This window comes from Pelecanus crispus, chromosome 8 (assembly GCF_030463565.1).
Source record: "Pelecanus crispus isolate bPelCri1 chromosome 8, bPelCri1.pri, whole genome shotgun sequence".
Taxonomy (NCBI): domain Eukaryota; kingdom Metazoa; phylum Chordata; class Aves; order Pelecaniformes; family Pelecanidae; genus Pelecanus; species Pelecanus crispus.
This window is the reverse complement of record NC_134650.1, coordinates 46,465,170-46,490,446: the sequence shown is the minus strand read 5'-3', so window position 1 is coordinate 46,490,446 and position 25,277 is coordinate 46,465,170. Positions and strand designations below refer to the sequence as shown.

The 25,277-nt window shown below is 40.8% G+C and overlaps 1 protein-coding gene across 2 annotated transcripts in view; it reads right to left on the bottom strand.

Annotated features, from left to right (window-relative positions):
- BANP (BTG3 associated nuclear protein) overlaps positions 1–20,224 on the bottom strand; it is a 154,693-nt gene extending 134,469 nt beyond the window's left edge. For both annotated transcript variants that reach the window (XM_075715834.1, XM_075715836.1), the window contains exons 1-4: positions 20,155–20,224; positions 5,308–5,452; positions 3,774–3,868; positions 2,233–2,432 (exon numbers count right to left, since the gene is read on the bottom strand). In XM_075715834.1, coding sequence (XP_075571949.1) covers positions 2,233–2,432; positions 3,774–3,868; positions 5,308–5,377 — 365 coding nt within the window. In that variant the 5' untranslated portion in view covers positions 5,378–5,452; positions 20,155–20,224. The remainder of the gene's footprint in view (positions 1–2,232; positions 2,433–3,773; positions 3,869–5,307; positions 5,453–20,154) is intronic.
- Positions 20,225–25,277: the final 5,053 nt, after the last annotated feature.

Here is a 25,277-nt window from a genome sequence, read left to right as displayed (position 1 = left end):
GATGGTTACAGAGATTAATAAAAAAAAAAAAAAAGAAAAAACAACCTCAGGTCTGACAAATCCCATAAGAAACTCAAAATAGTACAATTTACAGAGGAAAGCATTCACTGAACATGAATTTATAGATTCCCAAAGGGGCCGTGTATTTCTGAAAATGTTTTTGAAGTCTTTTGTGCACAAACCGCAGTAAGAAGTTCAGCTTATGCACAAGAACTTGAAGATCTCTAATATAATGACCAAAAAAAATTAACAGATTTAAAGAAGGTTCCTTAAGAAATAACTATTGATAAAGGGTATTTAGCAAAAACACTGGTGTAATAGTGTAGTTACTTGCTCTATGACCCAAACAATTATTCCACGTACTTTATTTCTTTTGATATAGAATTTAGCCATAATTGACCTTTTCAATGTGTGACTGGGAAGCCTTCAAAAGCATAGGTAAATGTAGACACAGCACCTATTTTAAAGAAAAATTAAACAGAAAAAAGGAAAAGGAGGATGTCCAATGGTCAGGATGTTCATCACTAGCACAAGAACAAAGACCAATAAAGGAATTCTGAACTGGGGCCCAAACATTGTATTTGGACATCTAAAAAGGAACGTTGTTTTGGAAAAGTCTGAGGACATCAGCTGTTCCTAACCAGACAGGTGACTGTTACAGCAAAAGGAGCAGAGAGTACCCAGATTTACACTGAAAATAAAAAGGACATCTGAACTTTTAAAACAGAGATGAAGAAACACATTGGGTTCTGTATCATTTTAGATTTTTAAATACAAATCAGGTTATCTTTTTAAAAGATGAGACTCCATTCATCAGAAGTAATCACGCTCAATGAACAACTGTGAGGTAACAGCCTGCATTATGCAACAGGACAGCTACGTGAGCAGAGTGTATCCCTCTTACGTAAAAATCTCCAATTCTGAACCCTTACGGTAGTAAGGTTATACTCCACCCTGTTTCATAATGGTTTTATAATGGTTAATGGTTGGACTTGATGATCTTAAAGGTCTTTTCCAACCTAAACGGCTCTATGATTCTGTGATTCTATAAATGCACGAACCGAAAGATATAACAAAACGTGATTATGACCTTGAGGTAAATTTTTTGAACTTAAAATGCCTATTATAAAAATAACAATACTGAAAGTTTTTTAAAAAAAACAAAACAACCCAGCAGTGAGCAAGCAGTGGACTAGTAGAAAAAGAGTAATGTTTGTGGTGTGGTTTTTTCCCCCCCTTACCTCACATGGATGAGTCCCACAACATAAAGCAAGGCACTAATTTTTTCTACAGAGCTCTAGAGCAGTGCATCTGAAACACTGCACTGAGTATAACATACCAAAAATATATTCAAAATCATTTTCAGAGATTTAGAAAGTTCAGAGAGTGAAGAAAAACATGAGAAGATGGAAAAACAGACTGACAAAAGATGAATTCAGTCAGTGTATCTTGACTAGAATGGTACGACATGTGAAAGTTGCCTATACACCTTTGTAATGTAGACTAAAAGGTCATTATTTAGAGAAGTATTAACTTTTTTCTAGCTATAAAAATATGAAGGAAGAGGGGAAAAATTGTTAGACCAGAGAGTCTGTTGGTAACCATATTTCTCTGTCTGGAATCGTCTCCATGGTAAAATGACAAGCCCATCAAGATTTAGATATTTAAAACCATACTGGGCAACTCATACATCAAGGTACTGCAGGTCAAACCTGCTCTTTCATCAAAGTGGATTAGATTATTTAACAGATTTTCCATCTCCAACTTCTAACCCCAAAATAAGCACAGATATTATTCTAGCAAGAGTCTTTAGAAAACAAGCACATAAACCAAACTCCATTGTATTTCTGGTGAACAAAAGTAAAATGAGAAGCAATTAGAATGATAATGAACTCATTGACTCAAACCAGCCACATAAATAAAAGTAAAGGGAGTCTAAAAAACCTGTCTAAAATAGCTGATGAGACTTTTCCAGAGGATGGATGAATCAGTCTGGTTTAAGTCAAAATGAAATGTGGAAATAGTTGCAAACTATCCATGGACCAGTGTCTCATTCTAAGCAACATCATGAAACTGGTACAAAAATTACCTTCGAGATAAATTAATTCTACATTCATAAACAGCATACCGAGCTCTTGACAGCTATACAGAAAGCTGCAGAGCTTGATGCCAAAGAAATGGATTTACATTATTTTAAAAAGGACACTGATGAGTAATCTGTTCTTTTCTTACCATCGTACTTTATTGCACGTCTGTGTAGCACCAAGAGGAGAACCTGCCACCATGGGGACTTGGATGGGGCTATGCTGTTTGTTCATGACAAGATCCAACTTCTCTTCCAGTGATTTACAGGTAGCCTCTAGTGCCAGCAACTTTGCCTCAATGCTATCCAACCGCAGGCATATTGTCTGATTAATGGAATACAGGAACGACTAGAAAGGGGAGAATGCAAAAGAAACTGATTTTAAAGACTTACGCATTTATCTTCAGCAACATACCCATACGGAAGCTCCAGATAAATGCGACTGGAAAACAATTCTAAAGGAACTAGCAGTGTGCCCAGTGACAAAATTCAGCCACGTACAAAACCGATGCCATCCAGGAGCATTTTAGCATTCTCCAGTTCTTCCAGACCTTTATTTAGAAGCCAAAAGCATCCGAGCCAAACACATTTTCTACTAAGCACTTTGTTAGTATGATTTCATACACCACAAAATCATTTAAAATGACATGCCAAAGCCTTTCATTTGATACATGTAAAAACAAAAGGATTATAAATCTATGAACGCATCCTCCTGGATAAAGTTAAATAAGATTTTTTCCTGCCCAAACAGATAAATTCAGATGATTACAGTGGAAATTATATCAACACAAATAACCCCAGAGACAATTAATGCCGCTCACTTAAGTTTTCTCCTGAACAGCAAATCAAGAAAAGCAAATAAATAAAATCTGTTTTCCTAAGCAATTTTCCTAAGCAATTTTATTCAAAAGAAAGCATATTCTGCTTGGTTTCTCTTGGGAAAAACAGGCCATTAAAGGGTAACGTTACACACATTCTCCTTTGCAAACAGCAACTATGCCATCTTGCGGCCCTCTGTTACAATTTACACACCTAGTCAAGCTGCTTTACAGCCCTGCTCCCCCGGTGCTCTTTCAATACAGAGCTGCAGTTTCTACGACCATTTCAAAAATACAGAATTACATACTATTTCACATGCGTGGCAGTAAAAGACTACTCATAGACTTATACTCCAAGACAAACAAACAAACAAACAAAACCCAACACTAAAGCACGCTAGTAAGAATAGCAGGGGAAGTTCTGTAAGTACAGAGAAGCCTGAACTACTGAGCCTGAACCAAATATGGCTTAACTACTCAGAGAATGTTGTTAGCTTAAAATAAAAATTTAAAACATGCTGAACATATCTACAAATTGTATTACAAATACATGCTCAAGTTTATCTTTTAGGTCAACTTCATTCACTTGATCAAAAACTGTACCAATAGTGATGTTCGAGTCCCTGGAATTAATTCTGATGACATTTTATATCGCATATAAAATTCTTGCTACTGATTTTACACTGGAAGATTAGCCAACCATCCAGATTTTTAAATTTATGCACAAAAATGAACATTTACAAGAAGGCTATGAATAATTCTAGTACTGTGTATAAACAGTTTATTTTACATTCTTTTATTTTAATATATTCCCCCAGAAAGCTAACTTAATTGGTATTACAAATAAAACCAGAAAAAGGCATTATCATAACCTTAATAGAGGGATCCTGGCAGTTAATTTCGATACGCTGACGTTTCAGAGCAGGCTCTACATCATCATCTGTCACTTCATGATTCTCCAACACAACTGTGAAGACAAATAAGCATTGCCATAGTTTATAATACAAGAGGACAAGGCTCAAATTAAAAATACATTAAATGGGTAAAACAAAAAAATATAAAAAGCATTTAGTTAACATATTGTATGTATTCTTTTACACTTACTTGGGTTTCCTCTTAAATGTATGATAATGGTTTACCGCTCCTCATAAAGCATTTATCCAAATCTAAGACTTTATTTCAAATGTGCTGAGGACGTAACATTCGGGCATTACCTTGGATTTTTTTATTAGGAACTTGCCACAAGGTAGCAGAGTTGCCACATTAGCTGTTCTGCTTTGACAGATTCTACAGGCTTCTGAACCCTCATGTTTATACAAAAGCATAAAAAGTACTAATGAAGTTCTGTACAAAGACAGGATTACACCCACTACTCAGTGTAGTAGCAGGTTATTTTTCCCCAGTATAGATGAACAAAATCCTGCAAGCTTTCCAGAATACATACTCACATATGCAGACCTATGGTTTCTAATAGCCTTTCATCGAAAGGTAAACGTTTTGAAGAAAACGGTAACAAAAGAGAACTGAATTTAGAACTGGAACATCTGGCTGGTAAAATCAAGAAGTAGAGCCCTGAACAGCCTCATGGTCAGAGCATCACCTGAGACTGGACCAGGTTCGAGTTCCTTTACCAAAGTGAGCAAAGGAAGGCTTAAGGGTGACCATACCACAGGTGATAATCCGGAACACCAAGCTACCAGCTAGGCTAGGACAGGCAGGTCCCAGCTTCTCCCCCAACTCTTTGGGAACATTTCTGAAGTAACTTTTTCTTTCTGCATCAGAAAAAAAAGGGTTTTTGATATCTGCTTCTATTTTCCATAACTGCAGTCACCGTTCTTTCAGTCACTTACGTGTAATGGCAGCATAGGATCAATGTCTATAGCTGATCTCAACACATTTTCGCTTAGTAGGTCAAGTTCTAAGCAAGGGATAGCACAATATTTGCTTTCAAGAAGTGTTCTTCAATTTTACTGTCATTTTGTTACACATACAAAGAACTTTAATAATGTATGTGAGAAACTATTTCACAAGTAAAACAACCAATTCATAATAGATGGGTCATAGATCTCATTTGAGGGAAAGCCTAAACCATATATTTGGTCCAGAGAAAAACAAGAGATTGCAGGAGGCCGTATTTCATTCAAAGTTTTCAGCACTAGCCTACCTCTGCACATAAAAAGCCCCAGGCAGTAAAGTCTTTAAAAGAAAAGTAAAATAAAAAAATAATATGATGTAAAGAGTACTGAAGATATATAAGTTAAGCTATTGAAAACTTGGTATGTAGTCTTAACAAGCGCCTCTCAGAAAAAAAATCTGCAACACCACTTTATATTTTTAAGAAAAGCTCAAGTGATTTCCACTTTGTTACTGATTTTTCTCACACCATCACTACCATCTCTACTGTACCTGGGTTATCTGGAGTCAAGTCTTCAACAGCAATCTGAACAACATCTGCCAAATCCTGTTCTGACATCATTCAGAACCGGGCCGCAATATCCAGTCAAATACCACTGCAGGCCCCCAGATAAGTAATTTTACAAGTCATGCAATCCTGAAAAACAGCAGCAAGAAGAGCGTTAATACAGATATACTTGATGTATCAATACTGCATTCATTTTTTCAGTCTTCCTCTATAAAAGGAGATGCTGTTCCTAACAGAAGTGACTAACCTACAAGTGATCATCCAGTGGTATCAACTGCTACTTTACTCGGTAGCCTCGTCAAAGAGCCAAGGACTGAAGTATCTGCATCACCTCTACCACTAATCTTTCTAGGACTAAGGCAAGAGCTCAAGCTTTCCTCGCTGATCCACCTTTCTGCATTTTCCCAATGGATAAAGAGAAGATTTAGCAGCTCATCAGTATGAAATACAAAATAAAATGTTGATTTTTTTTGTTTAGAAGTCTTAAGAGCATACAAGACCATTCCTAAATCGCAGGGTTTTAATCTACAAATTATTACTTAGCTCTCGGAAGTGATCAGACTTTAATATTTAGTCTTGATGTCACAAAAGCATATGAAGCTCCCAAGCCACATTAGATTTGCAATTTCTGCATTCTGTACAGATCTATATGCACACAAGATGCTTACATAGATGAATTTAATACATATAGGCTTCCAAAATCTTCATAAACATTCAGTGAGAACAGGGAGCTTCCTCGCAGCTAATTACAACTAGACTTGAAGCAAAACGTGACTTTTTTTTCCTTGACTATTGAACTTGCCTTGTTTTTCTACAGCTCAATTCTAATGAAACTATTTTCAGAATATGGTCCTGATTTTAAAGCCAAAATATTTCTCAGCCCTATTCCCTTGGAATTCTCTCTCATGGTTATTTATTAGTGTTTTAAGAAAAACCTTCAGCCTGTAAAATTGAATTAAAATCACTGGAACCATTTGTATCTGTGTGCTTTCCCACACTTTACAAAAGGATGGACAATGAATACCAAGAGATTAACCGATTTTTTCCTTTTTAACCTGAAGCAAAAAACACTAGAGAGATAATTCGAGGTTTACCAATGGAAATGGTAATTCATCCCTTAACACCGACACTGAATCAAATCCAACTATGCATAAAGATTTTCCCCTTTCCCTCTTCCACTTGAGCACAAGAAAGCCATTAAGCCAGACAGGTGGAGTACAAATTTTTGGAGAGAGCAACACAACCCACAGAAGAATTTTGAGACTGGCCTGAGCAACCGCTGCGCGCTGTGAAAGCCCATCTCAAAAGAAGGACTCCCCACATATCAGAATTGTTTACTCAAAATACCAGCACTGCCAATACTGAGTCATTTGAAATTCTGATCACGGTGAAAAACTGTTGGGACAACACAGACTGTGGCAGCACGCCCAAAAAAACCTGGCAATACATTAGTGCGTATGGATGCCATTTTGGCAAATTTTATTTGCCATTTCTGAGAAATCCTGGTAACCAGCCAGGCTTAACATAATAAAACAGCTGTGCTACAGTCACTGTTTCATAATGTTACATACTGCTAGTAATATTAAGAACCCTGCCCTCAACTTGAAGGAAGACATCCGCCAGTCCGAACACTAAAAAAGGACAAACTAGAACAAAACCCAACTTTTAAAACTTTGTCTATTTACACGGTTCAAGATTTCACTGATACGTCACGTGTTGCATTTAAACCAGTTACAGCTACAAATACATCAATATTTTATAAGACAGTCCAAAGGTTTTGCAATGCTTTTGTTTAAATGCACTTTAGTACTTCATGTAATGCACATGTTTTGCCTTCCAAGGTTGTGCTGAACCTTCCTTCAACACAAACAAAAACCAATTTCACACTTCTGACGTCTGCTCCCCACCTCTCACAGGTCATAGTCTGGAAGTATTCAGCCTCACATCAGAAAAGTAACACCAAAAGATTCTGTCACAAAGTCTTTAAACAAGGCCATAACAACCAAACTATGATCCGCAGAACAGCTACTACACATACACAGCAACGTGTCTTTGTAACATTAGTATTTATTTCCATTTAAACAAATTTTATTACGATTTCAGTAAGTCAGACACAGCTCATAGGCAATTAGCCAACACCCTGATGGAACACATTTTTGCCTTCTCAACAGGCAGAACAAAATATACTTCTGCTGTCACCAGATGCGGTGAGCTCCTGTATCAAAACATAAGGGGAAAACAAATAAATTTGTTGTTAACTCTAGATGCGTGGATTAGGAAAGCGATGTCCAAGTAAGCTACATTGGGTACTGCAACCACAGCAGCTATCACAACTTGAATAAAATGCCCCTCTTCCAAATTCAGAATTTCAGTTTATAACAGAAAATTTTAGCAGTGGTCTAACCTTGCTTTCAGAACCAAGGGTAAAAGCCGGATAAAACTTAACAGGATTAGAGTTAGATTAGTTTATCAGCTTTAAAAAGCCTCAGTCAACAAATTCAGAATAACTCTGCCAATATAGTTTCCACATATTTTACTCAGTGAAGTATTTACCAGCATTTCCCCACATAAAACACTTTTTTCTTGAAATCTGCTATATGTTCCCAGCCTTCTTTTTTTTGGTCTCCTTTTTTTCCTCTGGCTGAAACCCTAGTCCCCATTAATTCTAAATTAAGTATATGTACATTGGCATTAAGAAGCCAATGCTGAAGTACTACCTGGAACAAATATTAAGCTATAAGAAATATTAACAGAAAGCCAGGAAGTCAAGGATAAACTACAACAGGGACATGAAATATGCCCACTTTTTTCTCCCACAACCAGCATGTGGAAGTTGGATCAACAGAGCAATATTTTATAGCCAATTTGGCATTATCTGGGGGAGGGGTATGGGAAGAGAGCTTGTACCAGACAATGGAAAATATCTTATTAACACATACACTACAGGAGGCCTTGGCCAGCCAAACTCAAACTCACTCCAGCTGAGCTATTTAGGTGGATCTACACTGCGCTTATCACTTCTCCCAGAGGGTGTTTTTGGGGGGCTGGAAGAGGCTGCTTCAACTCCTACTCAACACAAAAACTGAAAACCAGGTTACGGTGCGTATCGGAGGGATTTCCTCCCACCTCCATTCCCACTTCAGCCCTGGGTGCCTTCAATCTCAGTTACCTCAAATGTTTCTAAACCCGTCAGACCTCTTGCATCGTGCAGCCAGTTCCCAGATCAGCTCTTTTACTGTCCACCCTTTCCCCACCCCAGGCCAGGCACTACCTTGGTAATCCTCACCTAATAAACCCACCAGAAGCCCATTCCTGTTCCATAGAACAGCACAAATTAGAAATCGTCTCACGTTTCAATCACAGTGAATAATGGAAATAATCACGCATAGCAAACATCCTGCACTAGTTCCTTCTTACCTCCAAAAGGAAAAAGTATTTTTTTCAAAATTTGAGAAAACAGTCCCAAGATTCCAAGACAGAACAAGCATCAATATGGAGTAACAGAAATAAGTCTTCTAATAACAAATACAGTCTATTTCATCACCCATCAAAATTTAAAAATAATAATTTCCCTATTTATGTATTATGAATTGAAAGACAAGACAAACACTCCTCCCCGTTCTTGGCTGTTCATATTCAGAAACAAAGCCAAAAAGGGGAGCAAAAAGCCTAGAGTGTTCCTACAACCACTTGCTAGGAGGTAGCTCTAGTACTGGAACCCTCAGAAAAACTAATCAGAAACAACTAAAGGTGTAAATTTAAAGCAGGTTAGATAAAGTGCATTAAATGTCTCTGCCAATACTCTTACTCAGAATCGATACACTTAACACAGAATTAAAGTAGCCTTTGTTTAATTAAGTAAATTAATATTTGTAAACAACTAAATTAAATTCACCTGAACTCCAGATTAGTTTTTCCACACACAAGTTTAATGCAATTTAATTAATCTATTTTAAAACATTAATTCAGAATACAAGGGACTGCTCAGAAGAATTAAACAAACCTATTTACCGAAATATCTGATGGATTTGGAAAGTCACAGGGCATTATTCCAAAGTGTATAATCAAAAACATCCAATGCCTTGTTAACATATAAAAACATGCACAAAACATAAATCTTCTCTCTCATATTAATTAGTAAGGGTAAACACTGTATTTAAAAAAAAAAAAAAAAAAATTCCAAAGCTCTAGTCTACTCAGAGTGTTTCACTGAACTTGTCTTATTTGAGCAGGTAATCACTCCCCGGGCTAATATTTCTCAGTGCTATTGATAAATGAAAAAACTTGTCTCATACTTCAGTTTGCAGGGACAAAAATTTACTTCCGATTGTGTGAAAAAAGCTGAAGGATGCCATTTTACTTCGCCCAACTCAAAAGCCCCAAATCTTTTTCTTCTTCTTCATTTCACTTTTCCTTTAGATCAACTAAGGCCAATTTTCAAACATGTCATTTCTGTTACAAATATATATTCTTCTTTATACAAGCACTAGTAGCCAATCAGCCCATTTTTCTGAGCCTAATATCTACCATGAATGGCACAAACAAAGGTCCTTATCTTGCAAAGAGCTATGATTTGCTGACACTTATAAAAGTTTTCCAAAACAGCAGAGCAGCTAGACCACAAAGGCAAGCCTAACAGTAAGAATGTATTTTATACACGTATGCAAGGGTATTAATCCGCCACGAGGACAACGTTGTGCAGAAGTGAAATGACCTTATGATTGCAGTATAAAGATCATCTTCCCTCTGCAAGAGCAGATCCACAGAGGACAAAATACTCATTAACTCTATTGCTTTAGTTAAATCAGTTCAACTTCCCCGAGTACTCGTCCCTTCAGCGAACCAGCCCAGAAGGACCACTGAGCTTTAAGTCTCTGTGCAAAGAATAATCCACACCAAGAATGCCTTTGTGCAGTTCAGTTTAATCCACTCTGGAAGCAAATTATGCAAAACCAGCAAAAAGGCACTCCAAGTACAAAAGAAAAATGTTCACGTGATAGTCTTCACGAAGAATAACCAGCATGCTCAGGTTATAACCCTGGCCAACCTGGCAACAGGTCTCCTGCACCGAGAAGTCTGTCGTGCCTTCACAGAAACAATCTCTGTGAACAGTCCCATGGAAAGAACGGGGAAATGTTCGAGTAATTTGATACATGAAGTTATTCACGGGTATTACAAGGTTCAGAACCTGACAACGCTCTTTCAGTCTTGCTCTGTGACTTGCAACATTTTTATAATCCCAAAATCTGGCTTCTTCTCTAAAACAAAGACACTTCAGCTGGAACAGAGCCTTCCTACACTAATTAATAATTCCCCAACAAGACACATCAGTGCAAATGTTAATGCACTGTAACAGATGAGTAATAACATAATAAAAAGCAACAATTCAATAGCATGCAGGGTCAAATGCACTGTAAATACAAGAGCTACCAGCCTCCCTTATGCTCCAACTCTCTGAAGCTGCAGTCTATCAGAATATGAAGTTGAAAATTATTTTCAGGAGGAAGATGGAAAAAAAAAAATCAGAATTTACGCTTTTTTATTACTACTAAAAACTATAAAGGAGAAGATTCTAATCTTTCTTAGCATCTGCTTAGCCTTCATCCTTATTCTCAATCCACCTTAAAAGGCAAGTAAAAACATTGCATTAAGAACATTTCATAGTAAAACTACACAAGCATTTCACTTTAACAATTTAAAAAATTAGTGTAACGATATACAGGTGTCTTTGGTTCAGCCAAAAATAATGAAAAAAAAAGTCTATCCTCCCAAAACATGACAGAAACATTCCTTATCTGTGAAAGCACAGACACCGGCCATAACATGCTGGAGACAGATATATAAAATAAATACCACTCACGGAGATGCTATGCTGAGGGACTCCAGGACAAGTTCTTAAAAATACAGATAGCAACAGAAAAAAGGAAACAGCTGCTCCAAGAATAAAGGATCTTGGAGAACAAAATCTTGCAGGGAGGCAGAAATTCTCAAATATTGCTACGAAAGCTCACATTATTATTGTTTTACTTCTAGAAGTATCACGCCCCCTCCCCCCCCCCCCCCCTTTTTTTTTTTCATTCCACCTGGTACAAGCCACTGTTTCGCCTGGATGCCTTTTTCTAACTCTTCTAATGCACTGCCATGGGCCACAATCCTAACACAACGTACAACAACCTAAACCACGGTAATACCACCGTCCCGCTTCCAGGCATGCTCGTACCAGCTTAACACGTTCTGGCACAAGGAACGACAGCGCTGAGCACGTGGCCGCGTACACCAGCAGCTCGAGCACGATTTCTCCGTCAACCTTGGATGAACACTCTTGCCGCTGTCACGTGCCGACGGCCGCACTGCCACATCTTCGACACAATTATTCCTCAGTGAGCTAGGAAGGATGTGTTAACACCTATTACAACTACACTTCCAGGTGCTTAGACATGAAAAAAAGTCTGAATTCGATTTTACAGACACATAGACCCATTGAATTTAATGAGACTACCCATATGGACTGAATATACCTAAGTGCTTGCAGATTCAGTGCCTTAAGGCAGAGGCCGGTTTTCTGCATCGTGGTATAATTATTCAGGACATAGGTCATTAATGCTAGGCACAATTTGTATCTATGGCTGAAAACCAGCAAATACGAAACAAGAACTGCCCAGGCAGCAAACGCAGTACGCAGAACCAGATGCAGTCACGTTGTTTTATTGTTTTCATCCACTAGATGGAGAATCTTTATTGATAACAGCTCCAAAAAAACCTGCAAGTGACTTCAACTCAAAGAACAAACTTTCACAATTAGTTTCATATTATTTATATAGAAACGTCTCCAAGCCTCAGAGAACTTCTCTCCATGATTAGAATCTGAGATAGGTACTCCAGATGTCCTTTGAATTTTGAGTAACTGTACCCTCATTTGAAGTTACTACTTTTTTTTTTATAACCTCTCAATCTATTTTTCTGTGATACTTCATATCGACTTTAGGAATTTCAAACCACTGCCTAACATAATCAGAATTATTTGGGGCAGATTTTAGAACTTTACAAAAACTATAACACTGATAAAAGTATTTTTCTTTTGTACCTCAATAAACTCCAAAACATCCTACAGATGTTGGGAACGGACATATTTATGGTGAGATCATCAGCATGACTCAAACGCTTGCAGAGCGTACTCCCATTAATAAAGGCAGCTCCACAATGTCAGATTCAAAGCCTACCTTGAAACATGACACGTAACTCACCATGCCTATGTCTGCACATCGAGATGGTTGTACCCCTGGGCCTTTCTACACCAGAAACTATCCTCAGAAAGAGAGACTAAGTTTGGTCCTGTAAATTGCCTTCTCGGGAATACTTTCATATGTTCCTAGCAAAATGACATTCCTGCTAAACAGGTAAAATCAAACCCAAAAACTAAGCTAAGCCTATTTCTAGTTGAAACACGAATGAACAAGAAAAATAAATGGAACAAAAATACAACTGCACCCCAATTCATTGTCATGTTGTCCACAAGCAGAAAGCTCTTACCAGAATGTTACGTATATGAGAAAGAGCAAAACTGTGCTTGAAGTTTAATACTGCAGTGTAAGTGGATTATACAGCAGGCAAAACATTGTACTTAAATATCTGAATTCTGAGTGCTTTGTTTCCTATTTTCCATCACAAAACTCAAAGGACATTAAAATGTTATGCTTCATCTAAGGTAAAATAAACCACAGTAGTTTACAGACTTCAGCAACAATGGGTCTAGCACTATTTGTGCTACCGGTCCACCAAGGGATCACCCTACATGCTGTTCAGGATGCAATTTTCCCATCTGGGAAAGACAATTAAAAAAAAAAAAAAAAAAAAAGAAGAAAACCCCTTCCTCCCCAAAAAACCAAGGTGCAGTATCTGCCTGGTTCCTGAATAAAAGGAGTTATTTTAAATGAGCTGGTATTATTCCTCCTGCAGGAGAAACAGAGAGGAAACAACAGTGATTTTTAAACACCTCATAGGGCCTTTACTGAGAAGTGATTAAGAGCTGAGGTGGGGGGAAGAGGAGGGGAACTTTCTTTGGAAAGCCAATATTCCAGAAAACGCTGGTAGCTGAAGTATCGCCAGCTGTGAAATCAGCCTAGAAATCAGCTCAGAGCAGGTATCACCCAAAGTTCTTGCACTACGCTGCAATTTTCACAAGCAGCAGGACAGAGTAGCATGGCAAATGAAGTTCACCGCTGCTATTCAAAAGATCCGCAGAGGTAGCTGAGAAGCTGACTGAGAAAAGCTGTGAAGTCTTCTTCCAGTCCCGGGAATCAAACCCTTCGAGGCAGAGCACAAGCAGTACAAACATCTTTAGATATTTTAGAGACATCGGAACATAGTCTTTTTCAGACAAGCCTCCTTTGCAGCAGAGGGACCTGCATCATGCTCATGAAACGTTACGTTACTTCATGAAGGATCAAGGGAGCACGTTTTCCCCAGCAAGGATGTGTAGACTGGAACAAGGTTTCTCACCAGGTCTTTGACCCTGAACTTGCACATGAGAGAAGACTTTGAAGAATACATTCTCCATCAAATTTGAGTTTCATTATTCATTTTTTAAAGGGGGGGGGGGGAGGTGTACTGATATTAAAACATTTGGAAATCTCAATGGCATGGACTGAAATAATTTTGAGACATTTTAATTCCAATTGCCCATATGAAGTGGACACCAAAAAGCTGAAAATTCAAGACTGTACATGATACATTCGTAGCTGCTTTCTAGCTAACAATACCGTGTGTTGGTCAGAAAGTCTTTGAGGTACCTTCTGTACAACTACTGGTTCAACTCGAAAGGAGTTTTTAAGGACTATATGGATGAGAAGAATAACAGATCTAGATACCAGCTATTTATTCAATATTTGAATCCCCTTTGGAAAGTGGGAAATAAACAGCGTAACAAAAGGGTTGCAACTAAAAATACCAGTTCTAAAAAACTGTCAGATGCTACCAGGAGAGAGAAGGAGGTGAAAAAAATGTTTTGTATTAAAACACTTGCTAATACTTGCTGAATAAACGACAGCTTCTGACTATTGACCACGTACATAATAATTTATACCCGACAAAAGCATTTGCACGCATCTCTAACACAGCTTCATTAACTATTTCAATATTAAGCAGCTACCCTGTAAGTTTCCTTCCTGCTTACCACTCTAATTCTATTTTACTGTGCAACTGTTTGGTATTTGTGAAAATCTACACGATCTGTATCATTTTAAGTTGATTTCCCTTTTGCAAGGCTGAAAGTATACAGTCAAGATCAAAAGATGGGAAATGAAGAGATTTTAAGAAAATTAGCATAGTTTTCAACTTATACCTCTGAAAGCCCAGTTTTTCATTATGTTGTCCAATCATTTCAGTATCACAAAGTAATTTTTTCCCCCTCATAAAAAAAAATTGTCTGCATTCAAGAAAACAGCTTAATCAGTAGTTATCACAGACAGAACTTTAAACTTTAAATGACCATGAAATGGCAAGGCCATTAACTCAATGCAATTATTTAATAAGAAGTGGTTACCAAAGAACAAATGTTAGATTAAATTTTGCATGAAGATTCCCTCTTTCAGAAGCCCTCACAGTCATGAGGCTTCAGTGGAGTTGGGCCCTGCCCCAGTGGGAAAAGGCACACTGATGCACCATGAGACTTGCTGACTGCGTGGGAAGGCTTATCACCAATTTTGGCAGATGACCACACGCTAACAGTTACATCACTAGAAGAGCCTGTGATTCTTCAAACCTTCCAACAGCATTTATTCCAGGTTTATAGAGAGACCTAGAAGAAAGGCCGAGTGAAGAATAAGCTAGCAACCACACCATATATTAAAAAAAAAAAAAAAAAAAAAGGAACCTGGATAAGACTTCTGTCCAAAGGATGGAACTACTGAATTCCTAAAACACATCTTGTGTTAATAAATCTGCCAAAGCAAATATTACTTCACTTCACAGACCAAACACTGTAATTTAGTGTAAACAGAAAATGATTACTTTTAAATAAGTTGCTAAAAAGTGTATGATAATGGGGGGGGGGGGGAGAAGGGGGTGTGACACGAGTTTCTTCTTTATTAGAAATTATGCAAAATGTGGAAAAAAACCATAACACAACCTCATGTTTTCTGAGGAAAAAGCATTAAAGGTGAAAAAAATTAATTCTTTAAATTACAGTGGATAGGACTAGACTTTTTAATTAACAAAAAATACCCAATTATTCACTTTCATAAACAGCAAATTTAGGTTGGAGACTATTATTTGCTCTAAAGAGTTAAAGATATCCCTAAACTGAGAGTACATTTCAAACTAAAATCACAGCAGTAGGCAGATACAAGTACGTGCATCTCCGATCAAACTAAAAACTGGCTCCGACACAGGTCTCTCCAAGTCTTAACAACATCCCTGTTTTTCAGTCTTAAAGAATCAGAACATCCTCTACATAAAGCCAAGGAAAAGATCATTTGGAAGCTTTAGGTAGCGCAAAAAACTGTTTAATGTGTTTCTGTATGCAGACACACTGCAGAAATGACACATCACCGTCTAGATAAAAATGAAAGCAATGGTAACTAAGCCCTGAATCTTGGAGCGTACCCCTGAGCCACGCGCACCCTGAGAAACACAAGTGCAGCTCCGGCGTCACGACTACATCACATTACTGACCACACGCTAGGCTAAGACTAGAGCTGCGCAATGAAAATCCCTGTCGGTGAAATTCCAACCAGAGACTGCCGAGGTAAACCTCTTGCCCCGTGCTGGTTTGCAACAAAACAGCACTGCTGAGGAGCCACTTCCATCTGGCTCAAGTGTTCTACATCCAAAGCTGCTGCTCTCCTCAGCAAGACGACACTGCGTGCGTGTCGCAGGGCACGCTCCCACAATACGTCATCTGTCAGGTCTGCGTGGCAGAGCACGGGCACTACAACAGAACCCATTTTCCTCTGACCATCGTATTCATTCACCATTGAAAACCATGTGAAAACCAACTCTTCTACAGAGACCAAAAATAAACGCGGAGGCAGGTTGGGGGACTAAGACATACACCTGAACCTGACCTCCTTCGGCGTGCTCTGTAAGACAGCCCGGCTTAGAGCACACTTTCCACCGACAGAAGGAATTAAACGGGAAGGTTGTAATTATTAGAAAGTCTTAACTGCCTCTTTGCAGGAAAGAGGCTTTGCTGCATCACTCAGGAGCTTTGCCTCGCAAAGTTGTTCAGTCGAAACACAGCAGACCCCCCAGGACCAGCATGCACTATGACAAGCAACCAGCTCAAGTTCAAGGGAAATTTGGGCAAAATGCTTTATTCTTAAGTGTTCAACCTACCCAAAACAGTATCTTTCACAACAAAAGGGAACAATATGTGTTTTATTATCATTTTTTATTTTTCCTAGTATGTGCACTGCTAATCTTATATACACTGGAAAAACTTTCTGATCTAGCAATCCCAGGGGGAACAACGACAGACCCCAATATTGGCACAGGCTTCTACTATCAAAAAGCATGATGGCCAACATAAAATATACAAGCAAGCTGCTTACTCAAAAGTCTTCTAATAGATTTACCTCCTGTAGCTATCTAGAAAAAGGAAACATTTGAGCTGCTGAAACAGACCTTAGCACTGGTTTAAAACACAGGGACAATTCTCGTATTTTTAAATTCTTACCAAAAATACTTATGAAAATAAACTGAAGAGCATCATTTCAGTAGGAAAACATAGAGCAAGTAGTTCTTCACATTCTGACATACTTTCATTAGCACAGTCTGATCCTGCATTATCATTCCCCCTCCCTGCTCTAGAAAAAACCAAAAGAAAGTAACTCCAGCTTTAAACTCGCAAGTCTATATATTCATAGGATGTTAAAAAGAGAGGCAAGTTGGTACATCTAACAGACACATTTGTGTCTGAGGAGCAGGGAAGGAAGCGGTGTTTAACTTTACAGTTGCACTGAATTCACTCCACGGGTAGGAGAGATGCATTCTTTTTTCATCATAAAATACAGGTGCTCCAATTTTCAGAGGACAATTTGAACTTAATGTATTTTTCCCTTAAGTGGTCTAAGTCAGGGTTGTACAAACAGGAAGCAAGAGAAAAGAATTTTGTTCAACAGACGACGTTACAGATTATTTTATTTAAAGTCCCAAATGCAAAGGATTTTATGAAGTTAATCCTTTTGTGCACCTTTGCTTAACGTCTTAACATGCAGTCTAACAAGTGGCAGGCAAAACTATGCGCTTAACAGTAGCTTTAAAAACCTAAAACTGCAAGGAAACAAGTGTTTGACATGACTTTAAAGACATTTTATTCTTTTTATTTTTACTTGAAAAAAAATTATCATTTAGCCTTTTAATGAATATGTAAAAACAGAAAACAAATAAAATTACTTTGATAGTTAACAACTAAATATCAAGCTTCAAACTAAAGGAAATCAAATCTGTGAAAAAAATTTTATTGGCAAAGTTGAGTATACATAGACATTTTGTTGTTCTAATGCTAATCATTAGCTTTGCACTCTCTCCTACAAGCAGCTCTTGCTGTTCTGCTCATTTCACACAAGCAGTTTCTGTAGATCTCTGGGACAAGAGCTTCTGTTGCACCAAGAAAAATACCCATCTCTTCCTTTCAAAATGGAATGTACTGAGAAAGTCTTTACTTGCTAAGGAGCATCACAGCAATTTCAATTCAAGGCATTCTTCAATGCATGATATGAAGGCATTCAAGTTCTGACAACATAAAGGCATATATTCTTGCTGCACAAATGATGCTTTACAAGTTTAGGGGAAAGCTCAAGATGAAGACCAGAGACAACCTCAAGTCCTTGCAAATGCAAGCACATTACTGTAACTAGTGCGGGTCTGAATCCCACAGCACAGCGCTACTCCTTGCAAAATCAAGGTAAACCCATAAGCAGCACTTCTGGTTACAGGGAGCTATAAGCTTATCTATCTTCACCTTATCAGTCCAAAACAGTATAGGACAACTATGTTGTACTGTGTTAAAAACAGCACAGGCAGGAAACGAGCCTTTTTTCAAACATATTTAGCAGAACATGTGCTGATGGAACCCTTTCAGCTGTGAACACTGATAATTAGCCCTCACTATATTACTACCATATTCTTAATGTTGTTACTCAATTACTCCGAATGTTATTGATCAATTACTCCTTTTAAAGAACCTTAACATTTAAAACCTGTCCCATAGCCACACAACTTAAACACGGCTGGATAATTAAGATATCAAAGCCTGTTACTGTTCTTGTAAAACAGATTATAAACTACAAAACAAAGAAAAAAGTTACAATATTTTCATCCTCTGAAGCAGATGGAATGTTGCCCAAATCCAAACTCAATCTTTTTCCTCTCTTCAATAGATTAACTTCTTCGTAACACCTTTTCATGTATTATTGAACTACTGCCAAGATGTCATTTAATGTACGGAATAAGGCTCATACAGTTTCAGAATCAAATTCTTGTTATTCTGGTCGATTTTGTGGACATCTGTTTTAAACATACATTACTGCTTTCTAACAGAGAAAATCTATTGTTTCAAGAGGCAGCGGTATGAAATTATTAAGACAAAGGCAGTTTTTTGTTTGGGTTGTTTGTTAAGATCTTGCTTGAGTACTCGAAATCCTACAAGTTTTAAGTTTCCTTCTTGAAAGCCTGACATCAACGTGGTCTTACACCTAAGGTAACCTCACACAGAAGGCAAAAAAGTTCCAAACTATCATTTTACAACAATTTGAAAGCTGCTTCCACTGAAGCAATCACTTGCTAGTACCCCTCCAAACTTGTTTACTTAAAAAAATCTTCCCTCGAGAGCTCTAAAAATAAACAGATACATAAACTATATGTCCCATAGCAGGATAAAATTACTATATTTGGTTAAGTACACAGATTCCCACGGTACAAAGATTTAAAAAAAAAAAAAAAGCAACACTTGAATTGCAAATGAGGAAAAAGGGAAGACCGAGTGTGTTGTCAAACAGACTACTAATATGAAGGGACCAGAAAATACCACCCCCGATACGGATGTGCAAACCCCTTACTATGACTAAGTGACCACACACGCAATACAGCACCTCAGGGGACTGTTTTTTCCCCCACCAGCAGGCATGTGAAAAGCAGCAGCAGCAGCCCCTTTCCACCACCTGCGAGCAGCGGAGAGAAAAGGAAGAGGCAGCACCATGTCACCGCTCATTCACACTCTCCTAGGACGGGAGAGGCAGCGCGCTCGGCGACACCCCTGCCCAAAACCGCGCCTGCAGCGCGGCGTGTGCGCGACCCGAGAGGGAGGGCAGGCTCAAGCCTGCCCCGTCCTTCAGACCGGCAAAACACCAGACCCGGGAGATGGGGAGAGCGAGGGCACGGTCTTCGGGGACGCTGCCGGGGAAGGACAGCCCCGAGCCGCCGCCTCAGCCGCCGCACGCCCCGCGGGGGTGGCCAGCGGCCCCCCGGCAGCGAGAGAAGGGGCGAGGACCGAGGAGCCCCAGCACGGGGCTGACACCGCTCCCCGGGCCTGAGCGCTGCGGACGCAGGCGGGGAGCGAGGCGATGAGGAGCGGCCCCCCCCGCGGAGGGCCCGGCGCCGGCGTCCCGCGGCGGGAGGAGGCGAGTCCCCGGTCGCCCCCCCCGGCCCCGTCCGGCTGCGGGGGCCCGCGGCCCCCCCGCCTCGGCCCCTCCCCGCAGCCGCCGCCTCACGGCCCGGCTGCTCGGGCGGCGGCGTGCGGAGCGGGCAGGCTGTGAGGGCCGGGGCTCCCCGCCCGGCGCCAGGCCCCCCGGGAGCTCAGCCCCAGCCGTCCGGCCGCGGGGCGCCGCGGTTACCGTGTGCGGTGCCGAATTCTCGTGGTGTTTGTCGAGCGGCTGCGATAATGGCGTCCTTCCTCGCGAGAGATCTCCCTCTCCTCAGCGCGCAGGCGCCGCCGCGCTGCGCCCGCTCGGCCCCCGCCCGCCCCGAGCGGCCGCGCAGGCGCAATGAGGAGGCGGCCCGGCGGCCGCCCTTCGCCGCCGCGCCGCCGGCGGAGACTACAATTCCCAGAGGGCAGCGCGGCGGCCCCGCGGCCCCGCCCCCGCCGAGCAGGCCGGGAGCTGTAGTACAGGCGCCTGGCGCAGAGCGTGCCGGGAAGTGTAGTCCGCCCCGCGCCCCGCGCCCCGCCGCACCCCTCCACCGGGGCCGCTGGTTGCTGAAGGACTGTACTGAAGAGAGTAGACACCAGAAGACCTACAACGAGGCGCAGAAGCCAAGAGATCCCTAAAACAACAAGCATATATCCTGGAGTGTCAAAACTCCCCTTTACTCCTCTTCTACTAGTCAGCAAGGTCCGCTAATTAGTGTGCCCTAAGTCAACCTGCTAATATTATAATATGAACACCACACCTGGTGCCCAGGCGGCCCAGAAGGTGAGCAGCATCCTGGCCTGTGTCAGGGGTAGCGCGGCCAGCAGGAGCAGGGCAGGGATCGGCCCCTGTGCTCGGCGCTGGTGAGGCCGCACCTGGAATGCTGTGCCCAGTTTTGGGCCCCTCAGCACAAGAAGGACATTGGGGTGCTGGAGCGTGTCCAGAGAAGGGCAGCGGAGCTGGGGCAGGGGCTGGAGCACAGGGCTGGTGGGGAGCGGCTGAGGGGGCTGGGGGTGTTCAGCCTGGAGAAGAGGAGGCTGAGGGGAGACCTCATCGCTCTCTACAACTCCCTGACAGGAGGGGGCAGGGAGGGGGGTGTTGGTCTCTTCTCCCAAGGAACAAGTGATAGGACGAGAGGAAATGGGCTCAAGCTGCGCCAGGGGAGGATTAGATTGGATATTGGGAGAAATTTCTTCACGGAAAGAGTGGCCAAGCACTGAACAGGCTGCCCAGAGAGATGGGGGAGTCACCATCCCTGGAGGGGTTCAAAAAACAGGCAGATGTGGCACTTGGGGACATGGTTTAGTGGGCATGGGGGTGTTGGGTTGATGGTTGGACTGATGATCTTAGAGATCCTTTCCAACCTTAGTGATTCCCAGTTTTGCTTTCATTATAAATAATCCAGCCCCCAAGCCAGGAAACATGAAATTGCTACTCTGCCCTTGACTGGTTTAGTGGTGGACTTGGTAGTGTTGGGTTAATGGTTGGACTGGATGATCTTAAAGGGCTTTTCCAACCTAAACAATTATATGATTCTATAAATCAAAGCAAAAGTAGAAATAACCAACTACTAACAAGTAAGTGTTAACAGTAGGCGTAGTGACTTTGTTTAATTGCATAAATAAGTGAAGCAAGGATAATGGGGTGTGCTAGCTTTGTGGAATTACCACCCAGCACCCATGTTAAAGGTCTTTTCCAACCTAAACGATTCTATGATTCTATGATCTCTGCGCACAAATGGAATAAAGCAAATATCTCGACTCGGTGCGTGAATTGGTTCTTGCACACTGGGTAAAGAACCCATCTTTGGGACAACAACCATACCCACATGCATCCACACAACATCCCCGCTCTCTTCCCCTGTTCACCCCGAGGCGCACACCCGGCCCTGCCACAACTCCGAGGGCTCCGCAAAGCCCTCTTGCTCGGAGCAGGACACCCCAGCAGGGTCTTGCCGTGTGCCCCAGGCCGGTGACAGACCTGCCAGCATTTTGGGCAACACAGCCATTTGGCTTGTGCGGTGGTGTCCCGCAGCCTGCGATCACATCCTGCTGGGAACAGCTCCGCAATTCCTTCTCCAACAGCATCTCGGGGCTACTACAAACTCCAGCATCACATGTCATTTTTATTAAGTGTTTCCAGACCTGCCAGGTGACGCAGCCTCAGGATTTGGCCAGCGGAGTTGTCAGCAAGCAGATTAAACATGTATCTGCACCTCAAGAGCCGCCGGCACTGAGCCATTCACACATTGACACGCTCCCTTTTCCTACTCCTTTCTCTGGTCCTTCCATTAAATTTGTCCCTGCTCAAATGGCTCCTGAGTGCTCGCATCGCTGAAATGGGATGATCTGAATGTGAGCTGTCATATTAAGGAGCAAAATGTCACCACGCTCAGAACACAGCTGAAGAACAGGCAGCAAGTGGGAATTTGCTAAATTAGCTCATCAGCCTGATTCTTCTGTTGCCTCGTTCCTGCATTTGGTGCGAGAACAGAATGATTGGGTGAAGGTGGAAAACCTTCTGTTAACCTTCTGGGAATGATAAAAATATGCAAAAGCACAAAAAGGAAGCACGGAGGAAGTATGCAAGTAGCTCTGAAAGAAGACAAATATCAGGTTATTTTACTATATCCTTTTATACCCCAGTGTTGCCCAAACAAGACCATCATCATACTTCATTTTTCAGCTTCAGCACAGCCAGCGGTGACTTTCAGACTTCTGCATAAAAATATTCCTTATATGAGATGCTTCATTCAGTTCTGCAGCGCCGTGACGTGCAATTGAATCCACCCTGGTCCAGCTGTAATTGGCTACCCTGATGTCTACAGACCTACGGCTGAATGGAGCTGGTGGGCGAGCGGTTTGACACGCCGTTCTCGGGCTCTGTGGCTTTGTCATGTTCAAACTCAAGGTGCCCACAGCACGACTTTTGCACCTGTGTGGAATTAAACGGCGCATGTCACAAAAGCTCCAGTTTCCAAAGTGTCTCAGACCCCAGGAGACCAGCAATTCCTCCTGCTCACCTGTCTAGGAGTTACAGAGAGAGTCAAAGAACAGGACTTGAGGCGTTTTAATGTTTCAGGCAAGGAAACTTATGCTGGCAGAGGCACAAGCGCCGTGCCTTTCTTCCAAAGTGCTCGTGGTGACTTCTCAAGTTGGTGTTTTCAGTATTACAGAGTTGTCATGAGCCTGGGAATTAACAACGGCTGCGTTAGGAAAACCCTTGCTTCTGCTTCCAGATTTGTAACTGTTCAGCTCAGTCTGTTGATTCATTTATTGTGTTCTCTTCCTTCACAAGCAGATTAGGAAGTTCAAAGGTTAAACTACTTATAAACTGACTTTTCACACAGGATTATTTCACGCTTTGCTGCACAGATTTGCCCTCCAACAGATTTGCCAAACAGTTTCTGCCACGCTCAAGCAATTGCCAGGTCCCAACTAGAAAAACAGTGATACAATAATCAGTGTACTACCTGCTGTGGAAAGTTGCTAGTAAAAGCCTTTGCCATCATAAACCAAATCTGATGCAAAAGCCGTCCTGTTTTCTCATCGGTACCTTCCCTCCCAGAGATTATTAACTCACGTTCTGCTGAGGATGTGAGATCCCGCTCCTCTCTGTAGAGCCAGTAAATCATTTCTCAGCTAAAACACCACAAACCAGAAAAACTCTCATTGTCATAAACCAATTATACTATTCACCTATAGTCATCACATTAACTGCAGGAAATACCGGCAGGATCCAACTGATGTCTACATCTTTGATCAGAGATAGCAACATAATAAAAAATTGATATAGCTGTTTATCACTAAGAAAGGCTGCAGCACTACTTTCCGCTAGCGAGTCAGCCCCCTCTGATCATTACAGCAATCTGGAATATACAATTAACTTAACTCTTGTAAGGGTTTTCTCTTTCTTTACCAGAGAGATGATTTTAGATTTTTTTCCCCTATCATTTCTTCCAAAGCAGGGGGTGTTTCCTTTTAAAATTTTGAATTACACCAATACATCATAAAGAGACTCTCTTGTCATAGCCTATCCCTTGTTCCCCTTGAGACTGACACAGCCAGATATGAAATACTCTTCCCACAGCATAAACTGTGACAGAAAACGTTGGTAAACAGCAAAAGAAAGAGGATCTTTCTGTTCACAGCCTAACAGTGGAGACCTCCTTTGTGCTTAAATCAGAAGGCCCAAATTTGGCTTCTAGTCTTTAATTTACAGTACCAGCACATCAACGACTTGCCCAAGGATAATTGTTTCCTGTGCTTTGCAATCTCCTAAGCTTTATGAGCTTTCAAAAATGTGCTCACCTGAATATTCCTGCAATAATGTAATGAAATTCAGTGTAAGTCCCCCTCTAGTGAATGAAGGCTTCACTTTACCCTGGCATAAGAGACCGCCCATGAGCAAACACCAGGTAGAAGCTGATACACTGTAAGTTATATTCTGATTTAAACCACGGTAACTTATGCAAGTGCCTATGTCAAATCCATTCTTATTTTCCTTCCCCCTTATAAAAAATGAACTGCTAATCTATCAATTTCATTTTTAAATTTTACGGAAGAAAATATATCCTGTTGCCCTGTTAGCCTGTTGTCCCAAATAATATAAGAAGATATTTTTTGGTTATTTCCTCACCTTTTTCATCCTCCTTTTTCACTCTCTCTCTCTCTCTCATTTTATGTATGTGCTAACTTTTCTCTGTCATGTTATGAGGAATCATTTGGTTCCAGGAAATATCTAGCTTATTTTACCGTTGTATCAGCATTCATTTACTATTGTATCCTAAGGAAGTTGCTGCTTTCACATGTTTTGTGTGGATCAAGAGAGATTGGTATCTCATTCATTGGTTTCCCTTTTTTTGTTAGGAAAAAAAACTTACCATAGCATCAAAGGTAAAAAATTAACACACTGTGCACACAATTTTTGCAGCTGCATCAGCAGCAGGAAAACAAAGGTTGCCAAACAAAGCATTTGTTTAAACAAGTGACAGGCATTCATAATTACACTCACTGCTGAGCATGAGAATATAGAAACAAAGGCATGAAGAACACAGAAGATGTGATCAGGGCACAGAAGTAACTCCAGGGTATTTGCAATAAGAACCCTGTAGGAATAATTTTCTTTCCCATGGATAAATCCCTGATCACATCCTATGCTATGAAAAACAAAATGAGTACTTGAAGTTTCCCTGTTTATTCAGTTTCTGTTCGAGTTACTTTATTCATTTTGTATATGCTAACTCTCATACCTGGAGAGGGACACAAACACATCCTTGTGAACACAGCATGCACTATCTCGTGACATAGTGATGCTTAATTAAAAGTTAC